The sequence below is a fragment of the Augochlora pura genome, chromosome 8 (genome assembly GCF_028453695.1).
Source record: "Augochlora pura isolate Apur16 chromosome 8, APUR_v2.2.1, whole genome shotgun sequence".
In the NCBI taxonomy this organism is placed as follows: Eukaryota; Metazoa; Arthropoda; class Insecta; order Hymenoptera; family Halictidae; genus Augochlora; species Augochlora pura.
Window position 1 is genome coordinate 8,408,940 of NC_135779.1, and position 25,518 is coordinate 8,434,457.

The following is a 25,518-nucleotide window of genomic DNA, read 5'->3' on the forward strand; positions in this document are numbered from 1 at the left end:
GCAGTACTCCTTCCAAACGCCCTTTTGTCGAATCGGGCAGCAGCGTTACGATAATAAATTTCTCCGTCGTTTTACCGTGTTGCACGGGGTAGGTACACAAGGTTTACCTTCGGTATACGGAGCACTTGTATAAGACACGCACTATTATATGTAGAATTAGCTAAATCTACATCGAGAATTAAACTTTTATAAACATAGAATCTTTAATACTTCTCATTGTTGAAAACATCCTATTATCTTACAATACTTTTTCTATTTCTCATCTTGTCCCCTTTTTTATACATACATACATACACTCCCATTTATTACTTTTCCACACCTTCTGTTTAAAATCGTATGAAAATAAAAAATCCTACGTAGAGATCTATGATGAGGTATATAAAAACGGTAGCCAAATGTAATGGAACACTTTGCTTATGTACAAATGTTATTATACATATATCCTGTGGACACTGAATTTTAATTACAAAAAAATCATTCGACATAAATTTATAAATATAAATATGTATATGCAGTTACAAAAATTATGTACGTTCTCTTTATTCGAAATCTAATTTCGAAACGTACAATTCAGTTTGATTATAATACCGCGCTTGACGAAATGCAACGTTAATCGATTATAGAACCGACAATAAGCCAGTATGTGAAAATAAATTTTTTTTATGGTAAATTTTATTAGTAAATAAACCGAATATACAATTTATAAACGTTACTGTAAACGGTATTTCAACATTCATATTAACATGGAAATAACTATGACTGCTTTTCATATCCAAAGTTATAACGTACCTGCCTCCCTCGTTGTGTAATAAATATATTTCACAAAAGTCATTCAGAAGCAGACATATACTTTATCAATACCGGAGTTTGTACTGTACTGTTACGAAATTACAAGAGTAGAAATATCTTGTACCGAAAGATAGTGAGTACTGAGTTATGGTTTCGCGTTCGCATTATTGTCTAGGAGACTGAATGTTCAAGTTTGGATTTCTGGCGTAACCCATCCTCCGTAATATCGCTCTAATAATTCTGCCACTGCTATTGTTAAACGATCTTGATTCAAACCACCGATGACCTATTGGAGATGTAAGAATAGCATTAAAAATTCTGCAAACTTTTATGTTGTATTTAGTGTAATTAAAATATTATTTAAAAAACTAAAATGATTCGAATGAGGTGAAAAGAATTGTTAAGCAAGTAAAATGAGACCACATTAACTGAATATGTGGCAGTACATACCTGAATGCCAATAGGAAGCCTTTGTGAATTTAATCCTAACGGGCAAGTTGTGGCGGGTAAGCCTAGTACATTAAAAATAGCAGTGTATGAAAAATTGAATGGCTTAATGAGCGGTTCATGGTGCATCGGTGCAGCAGTTGGATGCGTTGGATATAAAAATATACCGTCCTCTCCTAAGATGTCCTATAATAAATTTTGATAATTAAACAGGTGATAGAATCAGCGGCAAGAAAAGAAGAAAATATGAGTGTTTTGTAAAGAAACTGTAAACATGCTTCCTAACAAGTTGAATGACTGCTTTTCTCGTATCGGCTACATCGGGTTCATAAAAAACGCTATAGCGGATAAAAGACTCGCATTCTGCATGCAAGAGGAAAACTCTCTGCTACTAACTAGGAGAACACATTATACCATGGAAGACTAGCAGCGGTCAGACCAGAGAAAGAAATCACGTCCTTTAACAAAGGGTATAATAACCCGTAATTCGATTGTAAGAATGAATCATTACTCTTGATATCTTGCGCGATATTTTGTAAAGGAAGCCGAAGAAAAGGGGCCAATTCCAATCCTAATTGCATTATGAGCACGTATGAATTTGTGGTATTACAAAATTCTATGTAGAAAGGCAAGAATTCATAGACATATACTGTAGAATTTTTCGACATGAAACGTGATACCGTACCTGAATTTCCTTATAGAGTTCCTTACTTTCTTGGACCAGTTGAGTATGTTTCGCGCTCCCATATTTCACAGCGAACCTTTCGAACATGGCAGTGAAAAGTGCTATCAACGTATGATTGCTTTTGAAACGCAACCATTTTAACAACTCTTGCCAAATGTCAATGTGACCTTCCCGATTGGATAGTTCGTACAAGAAGTTTTTCTCATCTTTGCAAGTCATATTTGCTGTCCAAAGAGTAATGCTTTTCTTTAGTTTCTTAATATTGAGTTTGGTGGGCTTTGCTGAATATGTCTTCTTGAGGAAATGAATCACGCCCCTCATGGCCGATTTTATCTCTGGGTCCACCGGTGACGTCAAGTACTGACCGCCATCATCTTCCATATAATAGAACTAAATTGAAATATATATACATAATGTACACTGAACAATTATCAACTGCTTTTGATAAAATGTTATTACGTTTGCATTCGTACCTTAACTTTCGAAAGGTCTACATCTTCATCTAAACGTAAAAGGTGTGCATTCTTGTTTGCAAGAATTTTTAAAGTAGGCTTCAAATCTTGAGCGTACCTACACATAGGACCAATGGCGAGCAATTGGGCTTGATCTTCGCTGTGAGTGCTTGGATACTGACCATCGTTTGAAACAATGCATTTTGAAGGCTTATGCCCGAAAATTCCATTAAAAAAACTTGGCATGCGAATAGAACCTCCGATATCCGAACCGATTCCCAATGGGGAACCAGCTGCCGCTTGTATGCAGCCCTCGCCTCCTGATGAACCTCCAACAATGTGCCTGGTGTTGTACGGATTTTTTGTAGTACCATATAAACAATTACTACTTTCCCACCACATTGCCAGCTCTGAAATATTTGTTGTCGCAAGGGGGATTGCTCCTGCGGCTCTCATTAAACTTACTACTTCCGCATCACGTTCGGCAACTACATCTTTGCGAGCAACCAGGCCAGCTGTTTGCTTCATTTTCGCTATTCCTATACAATCCTGTAAACAATTTTCAAATTGTGTTTATTCATGTAGACATAATGGTAGTGCTTGCTGTGCCAAATTTACCTTTGTTGTGAAAGGCACTCCAAAAAAGGGTTTCTCCTCAGCTAATGCTTCCAGTGACGAAGCATCTTTAGATCTTAAGAATTCGTCACACTTTCGCGCATCTTCTAGAGCATCTTCAAAACGATCCTCCACTATACAATTTAACACTGGTTGAATTTCCTTTATTCTCTTTATAAATGATTGTACTACACTTTCTGAAGTAAACTATAAAGACAAGATGGCACTTGTAATTAATTACTGTGTATCATTTCACCTACAGGATATTACAAAGCAACATAGTTTTAATATTTATTATACCAAAACTATTCTTTATTGATTAACACATAAATATTTGAAAATTCTTTCTCACCAGTTTACTCCTAATGTTACGTGCTAAGTCTGTTGCACTATATAACAAAATAATGTCCTTTATAGGAGGTTGACATTCAGCAGGACCTTTTATTATGGCAATAAATTTAATTATGTGCCCGACTACAAACTCAAGTACTCGGTGGATCACTCTCAATATTTGCCCCCTGAATTGCATCTTTTTAGTTTTGCTGGACACCTATCTGAAATACAAACAAGTAGTCAATAATTAATGATAGTTACTGAGAGATTAAATTACCGGTATCGCAGATCGGTGAAATACAGATACGACTGCAATGAATATTCCATAATTAAATATAATGTTTATTATATTTAATGATGTATTATTTATACCATCGAAGAACAAAAAGATTGTTGAGCCAGGAGGATAGTAAAACAAAGTATTCAACGTTCCGTTCTTGTCTGCTTGCGTAAGCCGGGTAACGTTTATTTTTGAGAATTACGTTGTTCTAACGATCACTTTTGAACCGGTACTAATACACAAAGAGCATGCGAAACACTGTAATATTCATGGGACAGATATGTATAAAACGTGGGGTTCTACACAGTACTTTTTGTTAAGAAAATGTAATTGCAGTGACCGATGTAATAATCTCTGTTCTCTGAATTATGAAAAACATTTTAATAGTCTAGAGTCTAGATGACGTGCAACGCATACAATTATTTTCCAGAGAGGATTAAAATATAGTGTAACACATTTACACGACTGTGATATCGCATTTACTCGCTTAAAAAACTTCAAAGATAACTGTTTCGAGAGCAACTGTGCTAATTCCGTGCAAATAATAGAGTGAAATAGTCACAATTCGAAAGTAGAGAGGTACATACGCACGTGTTCCATCTAATATGAATCACCTAATCTTCTTCTTCAGCAATGTTATTTGTTTTTGTAACATCTAATAATAAACTAATGTGTACTTAATTCGGACGACGTCAGCCGAAGGATACGTACAGAAACTAACAATAAAAAGAATTATTTCCAGGTTCGACGGTCTGGAAACGTTTGTCCCTCAGCTTATACGAATATTTTCGTCATTATGTCGTTTAATAGCCGTTGAAAGAGGTCACCGTATCACATCGACACATAGCCCGTCATGCCATGTAATTTAATGAAACTTATTCTCGCAATTGAATACATACCTCGAGGAATTCTAATTGCTAATAACTGAATTTGCCGGATTCAGCCGACAAACAATATCGCGATAGACTAGACTAATATTTATCGGTTGTCTAGACTAGACCACCTATACCCTCTTTGACAACGCACTCTGGTTATAGCTCATACATTGCTCTGTCTGGCGGATTAATTCCTGACCTTGAATCCCGAATGAATCGAGTTCAGCGTTTTTATGAGGTAACACGCACCGGTATTTATCGATTCACACGTGCTACGAAGCTATCGCTCGAATTTCGTCGTAAATTCCACGCTACTGGAGAAATAATTAAGTAATTGAAATAGTCACGTATGAAGGCTATTTGAAACGCACGCACCACGTGAGTTTAACTGGGATCGCTTCACCGGAGGTCATTTGCGGTGCATTTTGAGTGAACACTGCTGTGAAGGTCTTCACGACAATGTAAAACATAAGTTTTGTGCCTGGCATAAAATGTAACTAAAAAAAGTCAAAGTTTTCATAGAGAAGACGCATCGGTTTTGGTAAATATGCAGCTGAAAAAGGAGTGTCCTTCGATTTTAATGAAGTTTGAAATAAATCGTCAACGTCACGGCCGCTTTTAATTTTTTGGAATCTTGTATCCAATAGGAAAAACTGGTTTCGGGGCGGCTCCATTAAACCACATATTTTACCTGTTTTTTTCTTCAGCTTTCACAATTTAAACGAACCGCCGCGATATAATGTAAGTTTAACAGTGTTCGTTCGACCGGAAGTCATACGCGGCGCATTTCAGGCAAATGGTGTCACTTGGTCGGGCCGTTGGGCGTTTTCCATCCGACGGAAGGAAGTTTGCCATAAAGTAACTAAAGTAATGCAGTAAGGTAAATGGGCTTGGTCGATAATCGAAAAAGATAAATTATCAAACGCGACCGATTGATTGATCTAGCGATCACGATATTGGATACCGATCGCTCAATCATGCGTGCAAAGTACATCTTGTATACCTAGAAAGATTCTTCACAAAATCATGACTTTCAATAATGCATTATTCATCAGTGTTATCCATTCTAACGCATGTGATTTTAATCTCTTTATCCCTTGAACATACATTTAAACGACGTGCTTATCGAAGTGCAAATATCTCTAGAGCGTTGTACGAATCTTCTGTGGCTAGTTAATTTTAAATCGCTCTCTGAGGAATATTGAACCGGTACTGCGTTGTAATATACGTTGAATGTTGATTGACTTTGACTGTCCGGTGCTTTTCGGTACGTTCGCTTACTTACGGCAGAATTTGATGGAAAAACTTGATAGATCGACACAGGCGGGTTTAATCGGTATCGTCTGTCACCTGACCGATCCGAAACTGTTCGCCGGCAACGTGATTTTGTCGACTGATACTACTCTACTAGCAAACTTTGCTATTTACTTACACCTTTGCCGGCATTGATACACTGTGCAGGATACGCGCAATCGCTATAGTTGCTCCTATGCTTGGAACTTACAACCTTTTATGCGCCGGGAAGATATGTATTGGGGATAGACAGTAAGATGGCGGTCAGGTAGCGACAAGAACAATACATTCGGCAATTTGATATTCAACTGGTTTCAATATCTATTATCAATAATGTTGATATTATTTATTAATTAGCCGTTTAATATTTAACTCTCCGCTGTATCCACAACGTAGATAGGGTGATTCCAATAATAGAAAAGGAAACTCCAGTTTATCAACTGCTGGTATCCATAAACGACATCCGCAAATGGTATCCTGAAGTTATATTTAATATTTCGGTGTGAAGTAACATTTTACATTAAAAACCGTATGATCAATGAATTTAAGTATTGTTGGGTTTTTCAGTAACAGACTAGAAAAGGTAGTTTTCAATCAGTTTCACGCGATAAGAACTTGTGGTTCAGAAAATTGTCGAGAGACAATCGAACTAAAGTCATTGTTACCACTCGACTGTCAGTTCTATTTACGAGGTTTGTTAAGCCTTATGTATTATATATATATACATATATCTGCCGGTCGTTTGAATTGTCGCGCCCGATTGACAACTCCAATGGTGAACTTCGCACGATACTCGGTATTACGCCTGACAGTTTTATCTTTCCAGTACATAGGCAAATATGGGCGATGCGAAAGTGTAAAATATCATAGTTTCATTTCTGGAGAACAAACTTCTCTTTTCGAATTCTTGCAAATAAAAGACACGTGTATTTCTTCTTTAAAACATAATTTTTCAAAACCGTTATAATAAGTGATTGTAATAATATAATATAATTTTAACAAAGAATAAGTTATCACTCTTGAAACTGTTCCTTGAATCTTTGATTTCCAATTACTGTTGCTGAGACGCGTTATTATGTAGTCTACAATTTATTAACAATAGCGTAACGCAACACAGAGCATTATCTTAAACCGGTTTTCGAGTTATCGTGTTCCGACGGTGTTGGTTGTGCCGACACGAAAACCACTGGCACGAAACAAATCCAATTGAACTATTATTTACCTGATTTTTACACGATCGTTTATCTTCCGGAGCAATAAACGCTGGTAGAAAGCTTCAACAACACATTTTCGTAATGAAAATTTTAGTAAAATCGTACACAAACAAAGATTGACTTCTCCACTGGAACTAATGAAAGTTGTCAACTTGAGGTTCGTCCAGTGACTGATTTTCGAAAGCAACCCAGATGGCGTCCTGATCATCTCCAGCCGGAGAGGGGGGCAAAGAGAGTAATGGCGTCAATGTGCTCGGGTGCGCGCGCGAGTTTGTGTACGTGTGCGACAGGGTGAATGTCATTTTGTGAACCACTTGCTTCCTTATCACTCGACAAAGAACGTTCATTATTCTTGGTGATTTGAATATTGGCTGGTTCACGCGACGAGTTCACGACGTAACGATATAGTGCTGAAAGAGACTGGCTCCTGTGTTTTTCGACTTGAAATGCGGCTCAGGGTCGTCGTTCGCCATTTCGAGGTTAGGTTCGCCGCCGTGGCGGCTTTTTTGCGTTTCAGTGCATCGCTGCGCTAAACTCCGCGTAACCCCGATCGATTCGACACGGCCCTCCTTGTTAGCGAGAATTTTGTGTATCGATACCGATTAATGCTAATATAAACTTCCTGTAAATTTATTTATAGAAGTCAGTCGAACAGGCAGCGATACCTGAGTGTCACCGCAAACTAAGCGTTCCAATTGTATGTCATTGTGTGTTCCCATTCGTGCTGCGCTATTTATTAGCCTTGTTTTCGTTAACTCATTAACATAGGATTGGGTCACGTAATTGCTTTCGCGTTACCGTCAATTAGCTTGTCCTTAGAGAATGTAAAAACGTCTTATCGCTTCGCTTCGTTATTTATTTGTTTGTATCGCTAGATGGGAAATAAACACTTTATTTTTCCAATCAATCTTTTAGAGTACGTTCCTAAACAGTTTGAATGCCTTTGTAAACCTTTGTCATATGTTGGTGTTCGTGAAGATAAAAAGATAAAAATCTTATGTAATGATAACTTTCATACGACGTTGAATAAGAAACTCCCGTCTTCATTCCAGCAAATATAAAATTTAAATTTCGCGCGTTTGTACATGTAGACATCCCAGGAGATTCTTTGAGGAAAATTTGTATGCTTTAATTCTTTAAATCAAAAGCAGGGAAGGTACGTCTTTGCATTGTTTCTTCATTTAATATTAACGACAGTTTCTTTGATCGTTATTTCAGAATTCTGACGTCATTTTATGGTGTTATCAATTTTCAAACGTAACCTCAAACGTAACGTTATTTCGATTAAAGTTACGTCACTTTTTCAGAGGGCCCATTAATCTAATGGACTATTATCTAAGTTTGTACAATTTTTCTTTTAATGCTTTAATTGTGTCACCTAACTCGATTGTCTAATTATTCTCGCTAAACAGCTTTAAAAATTATTTCATCGCAACTGTTACGAGTTTCAGAGTATTTTTATTTTTGCTTATGCGGTGAACTTATAACCTCGCATCAATGTTTATTATTCCGTTGTCTGGTCAGCGTATTGAATAATACAAAAGTGTGCTGGTTTATGGAACCAGTTCCATATTTACATGTATGAATTCTTTAGTCGTGAATCTCGAGGTAAAACCGATTAAGATAATCGAAGGTATTTGGAATCAGAAATAACCCAATACCAATCCAGTCGTTTACTACGTTTCTTAAATCGCCTTTAGCACTCGAAAAAATTCGAGTGAAAGCGAAGTCAATATTTACGGTAATCTTTTGCGTTTCACTTCCTACATGTCGTAATAATTATTGTATAACTGAGCACATTTGTTGCACGTAAAACATAGATGTCCGCAACGATAATTCCGTCAAAGATTCTTTTGCTAGAAATAGAAAACTTCTTCCGATTCAAATAAACGGATACAACGTTACAAGCTGTACGGTGAAATTCTATTTTCGAATGCAGTGTGAAAACCTTTCGCCAAATACAATGGACGACTCCTATCTTTCAGTCGGCAAACTTATACATGCACAGCTGCCATTTCAAGCCTACCGGAAGCGGCTTCAATAATTGAAACCTTGACCCAGCTATTCAGACCGTTCAAAGGTTCAGAAACGCGAGCAGACGAGTACAAAAGTTTTTCCGCTGTACCCTCAGATTCGAGCCGGCGCTATGGTATAGTGAATGCCGAGAGATTGAATCGTTAGCTGCCACTGGAAATCGTTGGAACCGAGGTCACTGGGCAAGATGAAGAAGGGTTCGGAGAATGCCGGGTCGGAGGAGGGTGGATCGAAGGACGACGCCAAAGATACACAGGAAAAGACGAAGAAGGCGGGCGCGAAGGGCAGCGGGATGACCCGGGTAAAGCAGCTTCAGGGATCGGAAAAGTCCACGAATCAACCTCAATCATCCGGTTCTGCTACCGGTGAGCCAATGTAATCTCCTCCATGTTGTTGAATGTAGTTTTTAATTGTTTTTATGTATTCTCGATTGTATTTCTTTTCGCATACTGTTTACAACTATTCACTAAAAATAGGACATAGCCCGAAAAGTCAACAAAGAATCCTGTGGCAAGAGCCTGTTCACCGTTTTCAACATCAATTTTGCATAGCTGAGAGAAACACTGAGTTTAACTAACCAGTATTTAATACTAATTTATACTTGCAACCGCTAATTAAAAAGCAATCGCTGTGACAGGAATGAGAAAGGATGTGAAATATGATGCGAGGAAACGCCGAAGACGCTCGCCTAGGTATCTTCCAATTCGCAGGCCATGTCCCTAAGGCACATCAAACATCAAAATCCTCATTATTCAATTAACCAAAAGGTCTCTCATCACCGCCTTCTCTTCACGCGTCGGTACGATTCACCCACGAACCTCTTTTTGTGATGCATAAATTCAATGGACACCTCGGACCATACCTCTGAATGGGTACTGATCATCGTCACGCCCGGTTCGCATTATTGGGTCAGGATAGGGCAGGGCAGGGCCGATCGGCGAGTTCATTTTGTCCCCTGTCCTGTCCCGATAGTGAGAATTGGCCTTATTCGACCCTGTTCTAAGGGAACAATGCAACGCGGGATTGAAGCCACTATTTTGCTACTAAGAGTCGGGAACTCTTCCCGATTTGCATTATTGGGTCAGGATAGGATATGGCAGGGCCGATCGGTGTCACCATTTCTGTCCCCTGTCCTGAGCCGATAGTGAGGATCGGTGCTTGATCTAGCTTTGCAACTATGTTATAAGAACGTTATACTAACGCACAATATTGTAGGCTTGACACGTTGATCACGGACTCAGTAATCGCAACTAGATAAGACGAAAGCAGTTCATGTGATAAGGTAGCAAACGGTAGACGAATAATCGGAATTCGATTAACGCGGCAGTCAACGTGGTACGAGCAATCGTTAGGTCATAAAATATTGGACACAGATTGTTTCTATAGGCGACGACCTCACGCCTACGGAAAAAAGAATTGTTTTCCTTTCCTTTGGCAACAGGACGAACAAAATCATGGAAAACACCTGGTACATTGAAAAAATTTTTGATAAAAGTAAATGATCTAGCAAAATACGAGTCAACGAGAAATTTAAGAGATTTTCTAAAAGTAATAGTAGACAGTTTCCTGAAAAACTTTACAGCAACGTTCGAGACGTGTTCCCATTATTTTGTTTAACTCGTTATCTTTCCTTGTCCGCCAGGAGATCCCGTACACCAGCGATGTAACGAGATAAACCCAACTGTGCCAACAGCCCTTCAGTCGCGTACACACTTGGCAAATTCAAATATGATCCATCGGCTCATGTCATCACATACCCTATTCTTTTCCAACACTTGACACACAGCGCGTCTGAATGGACCGCGCGACGAGCTCGTCAGCGTCGAACGTGGCGAAGAGAACAGAAAGGAGGTGTCTCCGAAGACAATCGCGTAGAGCCGTATCACGGCGTGATCAATATTCCGTTAGATTTACTGTACTTCGGAATTATAAATAGACGGGCCATCGAGAACCCGCCGCCCTGGTATCGCGCTTTTCGCAGAAGTGCCATCGCGCGTAGAAATAAATTGGCCATCGTGAATCTCCTGGACCGCGAACGATAAACATTCTCGCGGGACCCAGATGTTTGCTCAAAAGCTACTCCAGCCGCGTTGCTCTCATCGGCGCTGCTGAGAGCCTTTCAGTGTGTTTTGTTGCCTCAAGATTTCTGGCGACCACGGCAAACCTAATTCTCCGCATTGGAAAACGTGCGAGGGGACGTCGGTATAATGTAATATTGGCGGACGTCTATCGATGAGAACCGTTGGAAGATTCTGGAACTTAATTGGGTCGCGTAAACATTGCCGTTTCAAGTAGCAACTAACTCTCGCAATCGTTAAAATCTGGATCGCCTCGTTTTTTGAACAATTCTGTATTCAGGGATCATCGAACGATCGGTCTCTTCAAAAGTTTCCGAGGAATCGAATCTTGCTCAGTTATCGGTCGCAAAGTGATCATTTCCGTGCACAGAAAATGAGATCTTTAACGGCGTTATTGGTTCGGTTACAAATCGAGTAATCCAGATCATCCATCTTCTGGCCTGTTACGATGGTGAGCCCTGTTTAGATAACACGTATGGTATTAATCGCATCTCGACGCTCTGTACACGGTAAATGGATGATGCAATTTAATTGACATTTTTTGTTCAGTCTTCGCCAATCGGTGTGCGCTAATCCCTTGCTGTACTTTAACGAATCTGACTCGTGATGAATGTTATTCTGTTTTTTAAGACTAGACCTACCGAGCCGGGTCATACTTTCTATTTTCAAATTCTTAAAATTATAAAAACTCTTTCTTAATAAATCCCTTCTATTCGAGCTTAAATTATAAGAAAAATCGCAGCAAGTCTTAGATAAATTCGGTTTTGTTATTCTTACAAAGCAGCACACGTTAGTCATTTGGACGTCGGTAGGTTTAGCATCTGCGAGACGTTTCTTCTGTTTGCATTTCTAAAAAGAGTAAGCTAGATCTATATTAATCAATTGTCTTGATCAAAATGGAAAGATTTCCGCTCGATTAAAGTTGCAAAAGGCAAAACGTTCGAGTCTGATGAAGCTTTTGCTTTTCGGACTGCTTTTTACGGTTTCCGAAAGATTTCTCTGTACTCTTCTCGGTACTCTTAAATTCATAAGAGCATGTAGATTCGCTTCGAGGACCTTCAGCGTGTTTATGGCCACCGAAAAACATCGTTTCCAGTATTTTTCTCGAGAGCCACGCGCTCGCTGGCGAGATCCTGCGTGTTAGGCAAGCCGTAGCTACTATATTGATCTACCTGTCCGAGGGCTATATCGGTCCGCGTGTTTCGGTGCAGTACCTTCCAGTCCAGCAGCGCGAGATCAACGTTTCCTCCTGGAGCTTCTCTGCCGATCACGTTTCGTCTTGCGAAATAATCTTCGAAGTCTGTTCTTCAACCGATCATCCACTGGCCTCGGGACACCATAAAACGGTCACGATGGATCCGTCAGGCTCGTCGCCTGAAAATACTCTCGATGGTGACCCAATCGCAGCCTATTTTCCCACTTCTGTCAGAGTTCTGTGAATTTTCGTGACTGTTTTTCGAGGGATCTGTGAATAATCTGTGTCAATCTCGGCACTCTTTGGGGTTGATAGACGCATTTACGGTTCGCTCCCACAGTTTCCTGCAGGTACGTCCGCGTTCCCGCCGTTTTATCCTCGAATCTTGAATTTCATTAGCACACGTAGACTTCATTCAGGTTTACGATGACAGAGTTTGCTGACTCGGTGATTCTTCGTCCAGTTTTCAATGATATCTCGGCGCAGTAGTTCTGTTCCGTTTTTCCTAGAGACCCATATATCCATTGTCAACATTTGCGTTTAATTATGAATCGATCCAATCGGCGATACTGTTTATTGTCCTCGCCGCCGAGAACAGCCTCTATCGCTAATGAACAGGTTAATAATGCATAGCAAAACCCGTATTCAATTATCCTCCGGTCTCGTCGCGCGTAAACGCATTTCCCTGCACGAATTTTAATAATCCACGGGCAACGGTCAACACGATTTTCTCTCGGCTCTGCGTGGGCGCGCGCTCCCCACAGCAACCTCCGTCAATATTTGCTTTTGTCGTGCGTTTTATTTGCACTCGCCAAAGCACTGTGTTCACAAAAATTCCACGGCACTATCTGTTAGTGTTTTTTCTTTCTTTTCCATTTAATCTCGCACCGATCGGTCACATGGGAGAAAGCGTTCACACGATTTTCCCGCAGGGTGCGAGCTGTCACGATTTTTTTACCATCGCTCATTTAAAAAGTTGCCGGATCGTGTACTTTTTCATAGGTAATCATGTTTCTCTCCAATTTGAATTGCAATCGCTTCGACAATGTCCGCAGCCTTCCGCGTTCCACCCCTCCGCGGCGGAGAGTCGTTTTTCATCATCCTCGGCAAATTCAGTTCTCTGTTAACCACGAAACTTCGTAACATTTTCCGTAACACGATTCGCTCCCCAGTAATTTAACCCTCGTTCATGGACGACTTCTCCGAGTTCGCTTTTCTTTAACGCTTTCACGGCCCGGCGTTCCTTTTTCTAGCCTCGCATAATGAAAACCGAAACGCTGAAGGGCACTTGGAAAACGGAGGGAACAGTCGTTCTTAATAATCCCATTACTGCCGGTTACGAACGCGTCCGATTTAATGGACGCCCCAGTTCGTAATTTCGCGCGATAGAATGTAAATTGCATTCGACTTTTTATCCGTTTCCATTAACGCATTACGATCCGACTCGTCGCGTGGATTTTTCTTGTCACCGAGATGCCTCGACGATTCCAAAGCATATTTAACGAAGTCATTCTGAAAATTTCTGCTGATTAGGCATTCGATAAAATCACACTTCCTTTTATTCTGTACTTGAACGATATCCCAAATATTAAGCAATTCAAAGAGAAAGAAGAAATACAAGATTTATTTTTCTGTGAAAGCGATGCTACAATTATTCATTCTTTAAAGCATTCACGTGTTCTAAATTTTATCGTAAAAGTTCATGCTCAAACATTAAGGTTTATAATTATAAATTACTCTACATCCTAGTCGTCTAAGTCTGATATATAATTTCATTGATAATATCAAAAATAGGGAGACGCAATTTCCTTCTTTCGGTATCGTTTGCATAAGATTGGTATAAACGAACGTGAAAACGAAAGTTCGTAGTCTGTCGCGGAATAAAAGAACAAAATATTCTGGTCACGAATGGTCGCGCCGATCGTAATGCGTCGATGATCGTTCGCGATTGTTTCACGAGGATCCGATCGACTTGCCAGTCCATCAGCAGCATCTGACGTTTGGAATGTTCACGCAGGAGGATGATTAAAAGTGCGCAGCCTCGGTCGTTTCGATGAGAAAATGCCACGATGCTGCGGCGCGTCTTTGGTATCCGTCATGGACGGCGACGGGTCCCCGCAGAGTCTCGGTTTGCAGATTCAGGACGGTCAGTAATTAAACGATAATTGCCTGGTAGCTTTGCCCCGGGTTTCCCGCGTACATTCGCATAACTTTTATCGCACGCTTGCCGCGCGTTTCCACGGGCGTACGGTTACCAGCGAGCCTAATCGTCGCTCGACGCGGTCGCTGAATCTCTCAATTAAGCCGTTTCTCGCGCCACGGTGGATCCATGGATCCTCCCAGCATCGATCGACCTCCCTCGCCGACGAGATGTCTCGCGAGGCGCTTCGATCCGACGATGTTGTAGATCCGTGTCGGCTAATGCAAAATACGCGCAGATCTATTTTTCTACAATCAGTTTAACGTCTAGTTGATCTTTAACATCTCGCACATGTGGTAATTCTATTCATGAAAGTATTCTCGAGGCAAGGTCTCGCGTGAAGGAGACATTAAGAACTTTTATTTTCTTCTTTACTAGTCGATAATCAAGTATTTGTTGCGCGCATTATTTTGCATTAAATGACCCGTGTATTTGCGCAAGTTTGATTTCGAATATCTTGAAGCAAGTTGACTTTTTGATCTTAGCGTCGGCGTTGAAGTAGGTATTTGTATCATTGCTGATAATTAGGCTGCGGATTTTATGACATAATACAATTACGTAATAATAGACTTAAATTCTTCTGAAGTCTCTATGGGTTTGCGTATACATCTAATCATTGTTTGCCATAAATGCGTAAAATCTGCAGTCTACCGATATAATTTATAGAAACGTTAAAGAATTCTCTGTAAGCAAGATTCTAGTGCAAAAAGGCGTTGAACGCATAATTTCCGCTTGCTATTCCGGAACAATCCGGAAGCTTGTGCGTATCTGACTGTTTAGACGTCCTCCGACAAGCGTGATGATTTTCTTTTTCTTGTCCGGTTCCACGTGCATGGTCCTTGGGTAATGCGATGTTTACAAGCGTCTCGTTAAACGGCGATAATCATTCTATTTGCGTAATATTGTTTCTATATTTATGCATCGGTTGCCTATGCAACTCACTTAATATGTAAAAACATGTTTGCGTCTGGGGGGGGGGGGGGGGGGGGCAGCAATGAAATCGATATAATTTATCCGTAGCACATGGGTTTCTTTTTGGTAAAACTCTTTTACGTTCTGCATCATCGAACTACAGGCCTTCGACTGTCGATGCGCAATAGTAATCAATAGCTGCAACCGTTTAATTTAATCCTCGTACGAGCCCCGGATGAAAGATCAACTATTTCTAGATCATGCGCTGCGAATGCATTGATCTCGTCCCGACTGTCGCAAATTCGATCTGTTTACACTTATTTGATATTTTGACTCGGACGAAACTTTATGAATAATATAAAACATTGATCTTTCCTTTACCCCAAAAAATGATAAAGTGCAAAACAAAAATTCAAGAGATTTTATTCGAGCATATTTGTGAGATTTATATCCGAGGAATGTACGAGGGTTAAGGGTACAGTAGAACCTCAATTACAAGAACTGTCACCTTCCAAACCCGTAAAAGTGTTTTAGATCGGTGCGATTTTAATTACATGTTCGTGTGAACAAAGAAATTCACTCGATCATTTTCCATGAAAAAATCGCCGTAATGTACGTAGAGTAAAGCGTCTAAGAGCGATTCTTTCAGCGATAATTTGTTGAAACAAGTTCTTTTTTTGGATAATTTTATTTTTTTTATTGTTTTTGGATAATTGAGGTTCCTCTGTGATCGTGAGAAACGAATCGTCAACGTAGAATTTACGTTCTAGAATGAATTAGGCATCGGCTCTGCTTTTCGAGAGAGTAAACTTCTTGAGACGATTGAGAGTGAATTTTCTTGGTGTCGTGGCTGCTTATACGGAAGAGTGGACGTTGTCGAATACTTCTCTTTTCGATATTGTTCGCAGGCAACCCCCGCAACAAGACAGCCCTAGCGCCCGGCCATAGTTTGATGGACTGGATCCGATTGACTAACTCGGGCGTCGATTTAACTGGCGTCGGTGGTGTTGCACGAGTTGTGTCTCTGTCCGAGCTGGCCAATCATAACAAGCAGAATGACGCTTGGATCGCAATTAGAGGTACGAATCGGTCGGGAGAGTCTCTTGGGACAATTAACACTTTGTGGAACTCGTTGCTCAATACTCGGTAACATTCCCGGTATTCGAACTCTCGTACGTTTGAAATTTTTAGCCGACACATCGACGTCACGTATATTCGTTGTAACCAATTGGCCTCTAAAAGATTATACAGCGTGCGACGTTGGCATTCGAACACTTTTCGAACTGCAATAATATTCTTAGAATTGAGCTAAATTTCTTGAATCTTTCTCGAGATATTAGACTGGCTGATTGATTGGGCTGTTTCTTCAATAATGTTTTATCCGAGCTGGCAAGCAAAAATTTAAATAACCCGATTACTAATTGGTTGACGTTGCTATTAGCTCGAAGCAATTAACTATATCGCTAGTTACAGCTTTGCACGATTCCCAGCCAATAATTGCAAGAAGTTTGGCTTTTTACATCCTTCAATAATTGCAGTTCGATTACACGTCAATCGATTACGACTCGTTTGCATAGTACATGAATCTTACGAATGTCTGAAACAGGTTACGGTCATTTGTTGTAATTTAAAATGTCTTACTGTGTGTTTTTTAAACGATGTCTGAATGGCAACAGCAACTTTTATGCATTTATTACTATGCAAGGTCGGCTAAACTTTTTCCTGATAAAGACTTGTCACGAAGTGATAATCATACCCAAGCAGCAAATGGAATTTTTTTTTGCAACACAGAAATTGTATAAACTAATTATACAATTATATGCGTTATATGCGTAAAATTTGCAGTCTTCATTTATTGAATTTATGTAGTAAATTATATATATTTTTATGAAATTTTGCATAATTGTTATCCCTGTTCAAATAAGTTAGTGGTCCATGTTCGACCAGTTTAAAAATTCTGTAATTCGACAGTGACGTCCGAAGCTTATCTCGGTTCGAAAAATTTTTGCACGTAAGCATTGATCGCCAGCGCGGCTGCAAACGAAGTGCACTCGGTCGGTTTCGTTCGCCCGGAAATGCGATACTTTCAATGACTCCTTCGTAGCGGTGCTGCAGCATTCGCAAATGGCAGAGAACTGTGGGCTCAGCGCGCAGAAACGACGAACGAAATAAGAGGATCTTCTCGAGCGAGATTAACTCGTACTTAATTGAACCGAGCTTCTTTTCTGTCCGATTAACTTCCTCTCCGATCGAGTTACGAGCGTTTTAACGTAATCGATAGCGCGCGGTCTACGGTTATAGTGGCGTGTCTAAGTATTTCATAAGAAAACCGGGATCCAGGTCATCGGAGACGAGGGACGGTCGTGTGGTTCCGCTCGGTTTTAGTCTGATTAAAATTGATGCGGGATCGTATAATTCAATATTTATTCCATGCTCGCGTGGGCCGGCTATTCTAGTTTCAATTATGAAATTCGCCAACGTTCGCCTTCGATTTTATAATCGTCCCGTGGCCGCAGTGCCACGTTTGTTTTGCTCGGTTTTCAAACGCTTCGCTTCGAGCACCGGCTATCGATTACTTGGCCCGCTGTATCTGATCGTCGTCTCGAGGATAACATTTCCCGCGGCTCATTAGCATCGTTCGATCGCGTTAGGAACGATAACAAAGACGTAGCGAAACGATCGCGAGTTTTAAAATCCGAGCTCGATAACGAGCGGGCAATGTCCGTATTATTATTCGTTTGCGATTCGAGGAATCCCGCATTGCGCGATTGATGTTGCAGATATCGTTCAATTGTTTGAAAAGTTTGATGGATTTATCTTGTTTATGAGTAAATACAGCGGATGCAGTGTAATCACAGTAGCGATAATAATTGAGGTAAAGAATAAAATAAACACGAATCAGGAATTCTACCGAATATTAGTGGCCAAAATAAACCTCAGTCTTTGAGTAATCGTTTTTTTTTCTGAATATAAAAGGGATCGTGTTTTCTATTTCCTTTCTGCAATAACTGTGCAAACGACTGTTTAAGAAAAACACTGCATAAAAAGAGAGTACCCATAATTTTGTACATTTCCAAAAAAACAGTATTATGCGACTGGTTGTTGACGAATGTTTGAATTACAGGAGTCGTGTTCAACGTGACACGTTACATGGACTTCCATCCAGGAGGGATCCAAGAATTGATGATGGGCGTGGGCAAAGACGCGACGAAACTGTTTGAAAACGTGAGTCCGGCTGGTTCGGGGTCAGCACTCGATCAATTGGAAGAGCTCTTTCGAGCGGGGCGCTCCAAGCTGTTGTCCGAATCATTATAATTGAGTCGAACTCGATTGGCCGCTGAAGGCCGGTTTCCCAACGCCGTTTATGTCTAATTTCGGAGCATAATTGGTCACGTTCGTGCACAGGGAAGCGCAAGCCGCACTGTCGATGAAACTCGGAAATTTAATTGAGAAAGTTTTGTCATGCTAATAAGTTCAAAGGGTCCACTGTTGATGACAAATTGTAGATGCGGGACACCTGTGTTGGTCTAGAGAGTTGTGCTGAAAAATATTTTCACGTTAAATTTTGTCTCTCTAAACGTAGATCATGGTAGCTAATTGCTGCCTATTTCACCTTATTACTTTACTTATCGGATGTTTTTTAATAGACTTTTCAATGACTGAAGTACGTGTAAGAGAAAGTCGATAATTCTTTTTTAACACGTTAATTGTTCATTATCAGCTCTAAAAAATCTAACAATATACAAGTCGTGTAAACAAACTGGAAACTAGAATGTTAAATTTACTTTAGTGTTCTAAATGTGTTGATAACGTACAGTTTGTTCAATACATTACGATAAAAATAAATTTTGAAGCCTAGTTACAAATTAGTATTACAGACATGTAACCGTCAGGACACTCAACGTGTTAAATAACAATTTTAAAAGAACTTATTACATTGTATTTATCTAAATAATACTAAACCTACCGATCCCTAAAATTAACTAACGTGTATTGCTTTATATTGATAAAAAACAGTATTTAACTGCCGATAATAAATTATTAGTCTTCGCTACGTTGATCTGTGCAATTTAATATGATTCAAAATTTTTAACATTGCGCTTGGATTGCCTCGGTTGAAAGAGCTCGATCTATCCCCGGAGATCGATGATTATTTTCACGTACCCATAGATCGTTCGTTGCAGGTTCACGCTTGGGTCAACTACCAGAGCATCCTTAAGAAATGCGTGGTTGGAAGATTGAGCCGTGGATCCATTAGCGGTCCATCATCGTCATCTCCAGAAAACACATCCCCAGGAACGTCGGATTGCGCCACTGCTGCCCTGGACTTAATTAAAAGTTGTACGAGTGAGTAATCCACTAGTGATCATCTGGGTAAACAAACATGATACGTCGGGAGTAATTGGCAATTCTTCATTGTGTTTCAGCAGGTAGTAACAGTCAAGAAACAGTCCCTGAAAACAGTCCTGCGAACGCCAAAATGGACTGGAGACAGACCTTGGATGCGATTACACTGTTCTATCAGACAGTGAAGGATTATCCTAGTGTTTATTATCAAGTGAGGAGAATAAGCGACTCGAAGCTGGTCTTCAAGCTGTCCTTCGAGAAGGACGTGGTTACGCATGAGTTAGAACTTGCAGCCGCGGTAGAATGGCCGCCGGTTTGCAATAGGAACTTCGAGACCACCGAGGTTAGCCTCCATTGTTAGTTTTTTTTTTAACAGAAATGTTCTACTTTGACTTCACATGGCTTAATCGATTGAATGATTGTCTGCATAGGTGGATTTCACGTTTACGAAGAAGAGGAAGGAGTTGTGGAGGACACAGGGTAGTCACACAATATGGCGGGAGCGAATCACTAGCAACCGGACGTATAAAGAATACGAAGTAGTCTCTAATACACCACTTTCCAAGTTAGTCCACTTGTTAGTCCTGCGAGCGAAGGACTCGTTGGAACTAGTGCCCATTGGAAAACACATACAGGCCAGGATGAACGTGATGGGTCAGTTGTTCTTCTTTCTCACGCTTCATTAGAGCTTCAAAGAGCGATTCGAGTATCTTTATTGCAACTAAACTTAACTATTTTTCTGCAGGGGTAGAAATAACACGATCGTACACCCCCGTCCCACCGTGCCTTCACCCTGACGACATGGCGCCGAGTTACGAGTCTGACTGCGTGTGTCTGATGATCAAGAAATACGAGAACGGCGCGCTGAGTCCGTCCATAACCGGCCTACAAGCCGGTCAGACCCTTGTGCTAAGCAATGCTTTAGGTGCCTTTGTAGTTGAATCGTTTGATCGTTATTCTGTCATTCACATGCTAGCTGGCGGCACGGGACTGACCGCTATGCTTGGGATTATTCAGCGGGCTTTGGCTAGGCGTACTGTGTTAGTATTATTTATTGAAACGTCCCTGCTTAAAATAGGCCGTGTCACTTTGTAACTTATACATTTATTAATCCTTGTTTGAATGTCCTGAATTGTCTGGTAATTGCAGTTTTCATTTATTTCAGGAAAACTATCAATCTCCTCAACTTCAACAAAGATGAGGACAACATGTTCTATGTGGAGCAGCTAGAAAAAGCTAGCACGAATACGAAGTAGGTACATCGGAGTCGTCCAGAGTAATTCTATTTAACGTTGTTTATGGGCATGGATAAATTTCAGGTTGACAGTGACGCATATTCTTTCACAAGCGGATAGTAATTGGACGGGCACACGTGGCGTTGTGTCAGACGACTTACTGAAGCAGATGGTTGGACAACAAAATCCTGAAGCGTGTATCTTCACGTGTGGTCCACGTGGATTCATTCAGGCAGCGAGCAAGTAAGTGATTTCGACTTTTGAATTAGTTAATCAACATCTATTTTCCTTTCAGTATTAGTGATAAAGGATACTTTGATTATCTTCAGATCCATACAGAACCTTGGCTGGAAACCTTATCAAACGTATAATTTCGATGACTAGCCGTCTTCAGCGAAAGTATATCCTCCCCTTTTGATACAGAAACTCTGATAGTCGAGCTTTGATTCGAGGAAACAATGGTACCTCCGGGTTCTCGAGCGAGAGATACCCTTTTTGGATACTTTTACTCCTATTTCCGCCCACAGTGTCAGTAATCGGTGTGAATCAGCCGAAAACGAACAGACTAGACCTAAATCGTCACTTTATTTTAACTATTTTTCCAAAAAAAAATAAAAGAAACAAAGAAATATTCTTCAAAGTCTCAAGTGTAACTCGAGTACGATTTTAAGATTTCTACTTTTGTCTCAATTCTGAATTCGTAGAGAAATACAGATCCTGTTCAATGTTCTTCTAGCAACATATCCGAATTGCAGTTTGTCAGATTGAATCGTAAAACCAAGAACTTAAAGATTTGTTGAACCTACGTACTGTTCAGTTACATCATCTGCACCAAATTTCTCCGTACACGTTTCTATGCGATAACTGTCACAATGAATAGTCATCATCAATATATGCAAGCCGCTGCTCGAAAGTATTTGGTTAGCCGTTCTATGGAAAACGAATTAGATTTTTTCTGTAAAAGATACAACTGATGAAAGTTTGCGTGTACGTAAATGGCGATGATTCTTATTTATTTCTTCCCATGACTACCCTGAGCAACCAATCACGTTCGAGGAGCAGTTTCTGCATCATACTTTGTATCATAACTAGCGAACACGACGAAAGAATAGGAGTAAGGGTCTTTAGATGAAAGTCATAGGTTCTACAGAGGTATACAGCTCGTAACGACAAATTATTTTTTATGGGAACTGTAATTTTAACACCGTATCCGCGCTATACACTTCGTGGAGAGCTGTATTTTTAGCGATTTATCCGAGAAAATGTATATATTTGAGAAAAAAAGCAGGCCGAATTGAAATATTGGTGCTATCCTTTTTCGAAGACAAATTTTTTTCGTTCACACCTTAACAAACCGATATTGTGATCATAAGTGTATGTTCGGGTCGATGTGTTTTGTTTTAATTAATTATGAGTACAAAAGTGAGAAATGGTTGAGCATGTTTTACAGAAACGTTGAATGTTGTTTCGCGAGAGTTGTAGGTAGAATCTTGGATGTCCCGCTATTATGAAAATAAATTTCTGGTGCCAAAGTGAATGTGTAGAAGATCGAGTCAATCGATTAGAAACGCGAACAACAGTGTGGCCTAATAGGAGAAGCTCCCAGACAACACTAAATAGAAGCCTGTGCATCGATCATCTGAATTTTTATCGGTTTCTTCGATACGGAGCAAGACTTACGTATGCGAATTTGTAGATACAAAGAAACGATTTAGCTCGCTAAGGAATTTTACCCGTGGAAATTAATTTGTACATTCGATCGAGGGAAAGTTTGGCAACTCTAGACATTTTCGTTTGAAGACGGTCGTAATTCAGAACAGAGAGTTACTTTCTTCTCGTGAAACACGGTTCTTTGGAATTCTTATTCGAGTATGGACCACTTTCTGCATTTACGTACGAGTTAATACGCGTATATGTGTATGTATATGTGTGTACATAGTTGTTATCAGAAATAAATGAATATTTGATGGCTCCACGCTTTACATTTACTTATGCATTCCACATTTTTGAAGTCAAAATTTGATTGCACCTTTAAAATTGTAGTTTAGTGGATACATATATGAAAACGGACATAAAATCTGTCAATTTCAAAATTAAATATTCTGATGATATAGAAATGTTAGTGGATTCTTCTGGATGCATAACAGAATGTATATATCGAAAATAAAAATGAAATTGAAGTTTAAAAATAATACCGTTTGTGACAAGTGAAACCTCTTGCGGAGAAAAAACTGAAGTTCAATTCGAGGTCCGTACAGCGCCAAATCGTACAGTGGCAAAACGCTCAAACTGTTAATAAAAGTCAACTGTTGGTAACATGGCTAATAGTTTGAGCGTTTTGCAATTGCACCAATCGACGCTATAAGGACCCTGAATTGTGCATTATTGTTTCTCCACAAGAGGCGCCACCTGTTCAATTAGCGTCGTTTTTAAGTTTTCAAGGGCGGATGATTTGTTTCAAATTTCATATTCCATCTCACACGAAATTCTACACATTTGCGATAAGAAATAAACGTAGTTTAAGTTACGTTGAACATTTCAGCTAGTAGACTATTTAAGACAGCACGTAGAAATTTGGTTTTCCTTGTACAGTATTCGTGGCTTCAAAAATACAATGTACAAGTTATTAATAGATTATAGATCACGTTCGTTACAGCTTAATTCTACACCTTGAAATCAGTAGATCTCATAAAAAATTTTGCCACAAAATTGAGCCTGAGTATAATTTTTAAAATCAAATTCTTTTATATTAATATGAAGTGGCTTCAGGTCTGTTGACTTATAATCATAAGAGTTTCGCAAGACACTCTATGTCACTTCCACCGTTCGAACATTAGCGCCACGAGCAACCGCGAATAGCTTGAACCTATCTCCTCAGATGTCGCCACGCGTGCCTTAAACTGCATTTCCTTCAAAAAACGTCCGAGAATGTCATAAAAACGTCAATACAACGAAAGGCAATCAAAATGAAAAAACGTTAGGTTAAACTCGAATTAGTTCCGCACCGAGATTTTCAATATTTTTTAAAACCTCCTGATGCAGTTGTACTACATTGTACTTCATAGTAACGCGTATCGTTACGACTGAGTGTCACAAAAGTTTCGCAGTTCCGGTGCAATTGCAGGACAATTTTCTCCCGAGCGAAGTAAGAACCCTCGCGACTTTCGCGGTTCGAAATCTACAGTTGGCCCCCACCGCCAAAGGTTACGCTTATAATTCAAGTTGCCGCCTTTCCCCCACCCATTAGTTCGAGCGCGTGCCGCGGCGTACGGCAGCGCTGTGATAGTAGCAGCTGATCCGTAGTGCGGTGAGGAGCAGTCGTGTTCGTGCGCGTTTCCCAGTGTGTTCGTGCCGGTAACGCGTAACACTGTGGTCTGCTCCTCGCACCAGGTGCGATTCTCGGTGGTTAGTTCAGGACTGGTGACAAGTGGCTGTCCCGGAACGCGGTGCTCGGTCGATTCATCGACAAGTTGCGACACGGTGAAAGGTGAAGAGGAGTGACGAGAGCGGGTCCGTGGAGAGCTCGAGAAGGCCAAGCGAAGAGAGGATCTCGGTGGAACGGCGCGCGTCCATCGCCAACTAAACCTCTGTAAGTTTTTACCATGCATTTATTCACCGGTTACCCGCGCATCCTCCACGCGGTACAGTCTTCCGTGTCCCGTGAAACTCCTCTCGTGCACGACACGTGCCTCGAGAGCCCGATCCCGAGAATCGACGTATAAAGCGCACACGTGAGACCCTTCCGAGGTGACTGACACCTGATGCGTCAATGACCACGCCACGCGTACCAGTCGTGTATACTTCGGCCAGTCTCGTAGGATTCGAATCGTTGCAGTTTACGAGAATCGTAAACGCGATCGCACGTGAAACAACATGCGAGTCAGCTGGACGCACAGCCGCTTTAATCGCGTGCCGAAATCTCGGGTTACGAGTGCGATGGTAAACGGGCCGCGACGTTAGGTTATGTCACGCGGATGCCGCCGGTGGATTTTTTTTCGTTTTTGCTCGTGGGACTGGCGGGAGTGGCGAGTCGCATCCCACGATAGACATTCTCCTAATACGTAAGTACGCACATATGTGATTAACGGGACGCGACTTAAATCATCGTTGCTCGGAACAGTGGTACTCATCTCGCTGATTTTCGCGAAACAATTCCATGTCTTCGTTTTATATACCTAACAGTTTCCTTCGGTATTGCGTATTTAGGAAATCTGTCTGGCTTGTAGACTAGTTCGTGTTGATACACGTTCAAGGTTGCCGCACAACCACTCGCACGTATTGCGTTAGATATGATATACCGGTATTGACTCATTGACTGGTTGTTTATCTCGGGCCACCAACGGCCGGTACGCGGAACAGGGTTGCTTCTGACCCATATAGAATTCCTTGAAAGGTCAGGGAATGAACTTTGTCGGTTCTCCGATGGAATTTCTTTAATACTAACGTTTGTTAGTGAATATTTAGTGTATTAAATGGTACGACAAGTATGTAGGTCGCGCTGTTTGAACTATTACCGTAGCATTCAAAGGCCGAG

General features: G+C 40.5%; 2 protein-coding genes across 14 annotated transcripts; one reads left to right on the forward strand and one right to left on the reverse strand.

Annotated features, from left to right (window-relative positions):
- Positions 1-398: 398 nt before the first annotated feature.
- On the reverse strand, positions 399-7,168 carry LOC144474555 (fatty-acid amide hydrolase 2). Of its 8 annotated transcripts, none has more exons than XM_078189520.1 (7): positions 6,992-7,168; positions 3,341-3,538; positions 2,992-3,195; positions 2,395-2,922; positions 1,922-2,311; positions 1,240-1,422; positions 399-1,075 (listed from the first exon to the last, which is right to left on the reverse strand). In XM_078189520.1, the coding sequence occupies exons 2-7, from the start codon at positions 3,515-3,517 to the stop codon at positions 977-979; spliced, it is 1,581 nt and encodes a 526-aa protein (XP_078045646.1). In that variant the 5' UTR covers positions 3,518-3,538; positions 6,992-7,168; the 3' UTR covers positions 399-976. The 8 variants fall into 8 exon arrangements, with proteins under 8 accessions (XP_078045646.1, XP_078045638.1, XP_078045640.1 ...); XM_078189512.1 differs by having other exon boundaries at positions 3,341-3,542; positions 6,992-7,167; XM_078189514.1 differs by lacking the exon at positions 6,992-7,168 and adding an exon at positions 5,909-5,999 and having other exon boundaries at positions 3,341-3,542.
- Positions 7,169-7,220: 52 nt separating this feature from the next.
- Positions 7,221-22,957, forward strand: LOC144474554 (cytochrome b5 reductase 4). 6 transcript variants are annotated; one of them, XM_078189507.1, is made up of 11 exons: positions 7,221-7,462; positions 9,115-9,382; positions 16,311-16,481; positions 18,527-18,627; positions 19,587-19,749; positions 19,833-20,092; positions 20,181-20,403; positions 20,495-20,789; positions 20,915-21,001; positions 21,069-21,227; positions 21,314-22,957. In XM_078189507.1, the coding sequence occupies exons 2-11, from the start codon at positions 9,205-9,207 to the stop codon at positions 21,366-21,368; spliced, it is 1,692 nt and encodes a 563-aa protein (XP_078045633.1). In that variant the 5' UTR covers positions 7,221-7,462; positions 9,115-9,204; the 3' UTR covers positions 21,369-22,957. The 6 variants fall into 6 exon arrangements, with proteins under 6 accessions (XP_078045633.1, XP_078045632.1, XP_078045634.1 ...); XM_078189506.1 differs by having other exon boundaries at positions 7,222-7,462; positions 19,830-20,092; XM_078189508.1 differs by lacking the exon at positions 7,221-7,462 and adding an exon at positions 14,308-14,436 and having other exon boundaries at positions 9,248-9,382; positions 19,830-20,092.
- The last annotated feature ends 2,561 nt before the right edge of the window (positions 22,958-25,518 follow it).